The sequence below is a fragment of the Gymnodraco acuticeps genome, unplaced genomic scaffold (assembly GCF_902827175.1).
Source record: "Gymnodraco acuticeps unplaced genomic scaffold, fGymAcu1.1, whole genome shotgun sequence".
NCBI classification, from domain to species: domain Eukaryota; kingdom Metazoa; phylum Chordata; class Actinopteri; order Perciformes; family Bathydraconidae; genus Gymnodraco; species Gymnodraco acuticeps.
Window position 1 is genome coordinate 438,246 of NW_022989861.1, and position 5,707 is coordinate 443,952.

Genomic DNA, 5,707 nt, shown 5'->3' on the forward strand with positions numbered 1-5,707 from the left:
ACGATAGCTGGGGATTCTGGGTAGTGTAGTGTCTTCTGCCATCCTTTACTCAGAAAAAACATTTGTTTCTCCGAATCGAAGGGGAAAATAAAAAAGCATTGCACACAATTTAAACCAATCAATGTTGTGTAATTAACAAGGATAATCTGGTGTTTTTTAGTCGATGAGTAGTGCAGATATCACTGTAAAATCAATCGACAGTAAGAGGAATACTTACTTCCGGGTGTACAATTCTCCGTTATCCAATGGGAATGGACGCTCACATTGCCTTTAAGGGCAGCCAACACAAACGAATGCCGTGCTTCCATGAGCGTAAAATCCCGCCGCAGATGGGAATACATTGCAATCAGTTGAAAGCTATTTGCGTCCCTTTATGACGCTGAAGGAGCCTAGGAGCGTCACAACTGGACGTCACGGACACTGACCAAACGTCGCTCCTGGACGCTTAGGGAGTGAGAGTGTGTTGGCCGAGCACTTGACTTTATGCAGGAAGCCAGACAGTGGGACATTGTACGGAAAGTCAGCACACTCAGCACGGGTAGTGCGCAACATGATTGCAGCATCCAGGCAGCTCCCGTTTGAGCATATGCCTTGAGTTGTACATAGCTCCAACGATCCATCACACACACACACACACACACACACACACACACACACACACACACACACACACACACACACACACACACACACACACACACACACACACACACACACACACACACACACACACACACACACACCATTTGTTTTGTATTATTGTATGAGAGAGGTTCCAGGTTGAATTGAGGCGAATATTTGTAATGTTCAGAGGTTGTGGTGTTTAATATTCATGAGAATATTTGTCATTGTTCAAATGATAATAAACATTAGCATAAAGCATATGTGTCCACTCATATGTTGATAAGAGTATTAAAAACTTGAAAAATATTCCTCTAAGGTACATTTAGAACAGATCAAAAATGTGCGATAAATGTGCGATTAATCGCGATTAACTATGGACAATCATGCGATTAATCGCGATTAAATATTGTAATCGACTGACAGCCCTACTATCAACACAGATATCGGCAAAGCTACAGGCAGGCAGGGCCCCGGCATGTCCTGGAAAGAGTTGAGAGTGCCATACGCTCTTGAGCCTGGACCCAGCAGATATCAGTTTGCAGCATTTTGTACACACACATCCCTATCAGGCTTTGAAGGGGAGGGAGGACCCACCATCCTGCTCCTCTCATCATAGGAGGGCAGGGTGAGGGCTACACTGTAGAAAGGGGGGTTTGGAAATCTGCTTCCATCTTCCTTGTATTGTTTTGGTTTGGATGATTGTGGTAGGCATGGTTGAGTAATTTCTTGCATTTAAATAACTGTTTTGATGTGTTCCAGTCAGTTTTTCGTCCAAACCACAGCACTGAGACTGATCTTGTAAAGGTCTTCAATGACATCCACATAAACACAGACAGTGGCAGAACTTCAGTGTTACGGCCCGTCTACACTACAGGCGTCGAAAAAGCTTGAAGCTGGGCGTGTCTGAGGCTTGGCGCTTTCTCACGCCCAAGGCGACCAACAACCAATCAGGAATCTCCCGCCCGCCCCCAGCATACAAAGCAAAAAAAAGCCCGGTTCTTCTACACTATTGCCAAAATGGATGCCGGTTTTGTAGCAACGGTAGCGTTGGTTTATGCAATGTCTCGCAGGAGGCCACGTATAGTGCGTCGCTGTTGGGTACATACAATACTCAGAAAACGTCTGCAACGGGGGGAATACCACGTTCTTGTCCAAGAGCTCCGCCTGGATGGTGTACTATTTCAGCAGTACTTCAGGATGAGCAAAGACGCGTTCGACGAGTTGCTCGGAAAAGTCGGTCCACTGATTGCAAAGGCAGACACCCGTATGCGTTTGTCAATCGGACCCGCCGAGCGACTCGCCATCTGCCTACGGTACGTTTTGTGTATTTCTACTTCTTTAATATGACTCTGTATATAAAGAGAGAGAATGCATGCAATGGATGAATGAAGTCTGTGATGTAGTTCAGATGAATGACATTAATTAAGATAGCTAGGTAAACGCAGTATTGCTCCCCTGTGTGTGTGTGTGTGTGTTTGTGGTCTGTGTGTGTGTGTGTGTCTGCCTGTGGTGTATGTGTGTGTCTGTGGTGTGTGTGTCTGTGGTGTGTGTCTGTGGTATGTTGGTGTGTCTGTGGTGTGTGTGTCTGTGATGTGTGTGTCTGTGGTGTTTGTGTCTGCCTGTGGTGTATGTGTGTGTCTGTGATGTGTGTGCCTGTGGTGTGTCTGTGATGTGTCTGTGTGATGTGTGTGTCTGTGGTATGTTGGTGTGTCTGTGGTGTGTGTGTCTGTGGTATGTTGGTGTGTTTGTGGTGTGTGTGTCTGTGATGTGTGTGTCTGTGGTGTGTGTGTGTCTGCGTGGCGTATAACTTTAAAAAAAAAAATCTTGTATATTACTTTTTTCTCAGGTACCTGGCAACCGGTGACTCGTACAGGACCATAGCATTCAGCTATCGGGTCGGGCATGCAACAGTGGCTGTCATCGTCAAGGAGGTTGCGGGTGCCATCTGGACCACGCTGGTCGAGGAGACCATGCCGGTACCACAGACGGAGGACTGGAGAACCATCGCTGCTGGGTTCCAGGAGCGCTGGAACTTTCCAAATTGCGTTGGTGCCATTGATGGGAAGCACGTGGTGATCCAGGCTCCGGCAAATTCTGGGTCCCTCTACTTCAACTACAAGTCCAGCCACTCCTTGGTACTGCTGGCTGTCGTGGATGCTGAGTACCTCTTCAGGGTAGTGGATGTCGGAGGTTTTGGAAGGAGCAGCGACGGTGGGAGCCTGCGGAATTCCGCTTTTGGAGAGAGCCTCAGAGATGGCAGTCTGCAGCTACCACCTGACACCGTCATCCCAGGAGCAGAGCGGCTCGGCCTTCTTCCCCATGTGTTTGTTGGAGATGAGGCTTTTCCGCTGCTGGACAACCTGCTGCGTCCGTTCCCTGGACGTCAGCTCACGCGTGAAAGGAGGCTGTTCAACTACCGCCTCAGCCGGGCCAGGTTGGTGGTTGAATGTGCGTTTGGCATCCTCTCATCTCAGTGGAGAATGTTCCGGCGTGTCATCACCACCAGCCCGGAGGTAACAGAGTTGTGTGTGAAGGCCACCTGTGTGTTGCACAACTTCCTCCGCAGGAAGACAATAGGAAGGTCATCACGCACACCTGTCGTCCCTGTTGTCGCAGAGAAGAGTGCTCCAACCCTGCGCGATCCACCTATGATGGGCTCAAACAACGCCACACGCCGATCCATCCAACTGCGGGTGACCTTCTGCTCCTATTTGAATGAGGAGGGTGTAGTGTCATGGCAGCATAAAGTGGTGTAGGGTCACCATGGCTCCTCCAAACCAAAAGCTCTTTTAAGAGCTACCCATTTTCTTTAAAGAGCAAATATTCCAAATGAGCCATTTTAAAATCAAACATTCCTAATAAACATGTTTCTTGAATTGATATTATTATATCATGATATGACTAACAACCTTTTTCCTTCAGCCCTGTTTTTACTGATAAACCACTCATCATTTCAATAGGTTTTCACATGACCAATTACAGAAGAAAGCACATTATATATACCGACATACATAAAGCTTCTGGTATGTTGCAACTGACAAACCACATGAACAAGTGAAGACACAGTATAGCCATAACATACTTGAAATAATGTTTTATTTGGTGAATTTGAGTGAAGTGTGTGTGATGAGTGATGAGTGTAAAAAAATGTAATGTGGATCAGTATGTGTGAAAAAATTATTAAATTATAAATTGTCCTGCTGGTCCACGTCAAAAATTATTTGGTGTACCCCGAGGCGGACTCTTGCCCTCTGTGCCTTTGTCATCTGCCTCATGGTGTGCAAGAGGCTCTTGAAAAATTGCAAGTCCTCGTCCTCCTCCACCACTGGTGGGGTTGGCTGGGCAATTGCTGGGTAATTGCTGACAGCAGACAGCAGACTTCGTTCAAATGGGGACATCTCCCTCCCCCTCCCCCGTGTTTTGCCCCGGACCTCAGCATTCTCCTCCTGGCTGACTGCTGCTGGCTGACTGGCGGACTGGTTGGTGGACTGGCTGGCTGACTCACTGTCTACCTGGCTCTCTTCCTCTGCCACCAGGGTGGATGGAGGCAGGGTCTGCCGGGGGACATTGCTGGACGTCTCACGGTCTATGATGAATGGGGTTAAAAACCCCATCACTGCCATGAAACGCCAGGGCTTGTACCCCCCTGCAGACCCTGCCCCGCTTCTTTTGGCCTCCTTCTCCATATTATTTTCCTTGCGGAACCTGTCCCTCAGACTCTTCCATCTCTTCTTGCAGACATTATCTAATAAAATGAAATGAAATAATAAAGTTAATAAATAATAAAGTGAATTTCTTGAATTTACTAAATTATTCCTCCATTAATGAATGCTATTTGTATGCTACATTCCATGCTGGCTAAATATACTGTCTATGCTTGATAGCTGTGAATCAACTCAAGTTTGATTTATATAGCACATTTATAAACGATTTTTGGTCGAGCCAAAGTGCTGTACATATAATAAAATTACCCTACAGTAGAGACACTTTACAGCAAATACAACAGCACAGATTGTTCAGAATATCAGTATGAGAAAAACGACACCCTCTGCATGTATTATATGTTATATATTATGCTTATACTTATTATATTATATATAATATTTTTTTATTAATATACATTATATGTTATGCTACATTACTAGCTGGCTAAATATACTGTCTATGCTTGATAGCTGTGCATGTATTATATGTTATGTTATATATTATGCTTATTATAATGTTTTTTTATTATTATATTAATATATATTATATGTTATTATGCTACATTACTAGCTGTCCATTCAATGCTGGATAGTTTATAGTTTATATCCAGTAAACTGGATATAAACTCCCCAAACAGTTGAAAACCTACCAGTTTCACCAACTGTCTCTGCCACCTCCCGCCATGCCTGGTTCCTCCGGTTTAGGTCCCGGTAGGTGAACAGAGTACAGTCATACAGGACTGGGACATTTGCCACAGCAATGATTAATTTGTCCTCCATTTTATGACATATGGAAAATAGTCAAGACCTGCGGGATCAGCATACACGCGGTTTGATTGGCTAGCGCTTGTACTGGCGGGAATTGCGAAAACGGGATTTGATTGGCTGACGCCAGCTTCGAGAAAGCATCGAGCCTCAAAAGTTGAACAATGTTCAACTTTTGAGGCTCGCGACGCTTGCAACGCCTTGCCAAGCTACCCACAATGCAGTTCGGCGAAGTTTGAAAATATCCTACGTCACCCCATTCAAATGAATGGGCGAAGCGTTGAAAGCATTTTTTGACGCCTGTAGTGTAGACGGGCCGTTAGTATTATTAGATCTCAGTGCTGCGTTTGACACTGTTGACCACAACATATTACTAGACCGACTGGAAAACTGGGTGGGACTTTCGGAAACAGTTCTTAATTGGTTTGAATCCTACTTACAGTAAAGGACAGAAACAAGTTTGTTTCTATAGGTAAATACACATCTGAGTTGGCAAATATGACATGTGGGGTACCTCAAGGCTCCATCTTGGGGCCTCTGCTCTTTAATGTCTACATGCTACCACTGGCTCAGATAATGAAGAACAACAAAATAAGTTACCATAGCTATGAAGA

General features: G+C 45.3%; 2 protein-coding genes across 2 annotated transcripts; one reads left to right on the forward strand and one right to left on the reverse strand.

Annotated features, from left to right (window-relative positions):
- The first annotated feature begins 1,809 nt into the window (after nucleotides 1–1,809).
- Nucleotides 1,810–3,380, forward strand: LOC117562983 (protein ANTAGONIST OF LIKE HETEROCHROMATIN PROTEIN 1-like). Its single transcript, XM_034241078.1, has 2 exons — nucleotides 1,810–1,937; nucleotides 2,471–3,380. The coding sequence occupies exons 1-2, from the start codon at nucleotides 1,822–1,824 to the stop codon at nucleotides 3,378–3,380; spliced, it is 1,026 nt and encodes a 341-aa protein (XP_034096969.1). The 5' UTR covers nucleotides 1,810–1,821.
- Nucleotides 3,381–3,809: 429 nt separating this feature from the next.
- On the reverse strand, nucleotides 3,810–5,154 carry LOC117562991 (transcription factor Adf-1-like). The gene is made up of 2 exons (XM_034241091.1): nucleotides 4,979–5,154; nucleotides 3,810–4,369 (listed from the first exon to the last, which is right to left on the reverse strand). The coding sequence occupies exons 1-2, from the start codon at nucleotides 5,106–5,108 to the stop codon at nucleotides 3,810–3,812; spliced, it is 690 nt and encodes a 229-aa protein (XP_034096982.1). The 5' UTR covers nucleotides 5,109–5,154.
- Nucleotides 5,155–5,707: the final 553 nt, after the last annotated feature.

Excerpts from the sequence above, each read along its gene's own strand:
- LOC117562991 (XM_034241091.1), bottom strand. The coding sequence starts at position 5,108 with ATGGAGGACAAATTAATCATTGCTGTGGCAAATGTCCCAGTCCTGTAT. Across the intron at positions 4,370-4,978 it reads AGAGACAGTTGGTGAAACTG|ATAATGTCTGCAAGAAGAGA; the intron begins GTAGGTTTTCAA and ends TCATTTTATTAG.
- LOC117562983 (XM_034241078.1), top strand. The coding sequence starts at position 1,822 with ATGAGCAAAGACGCGTTCGACGAGTTGCTCGGAAAAGTCGGTCCACTG. Across the intron at positions 1,938-2,470 it reads CGACTCGCCATCTGCCTACG|GTACCTGGCAACCGGTGACT; the intron begins GTACGTTTTGTG and ends CTTTTTTCTCAG.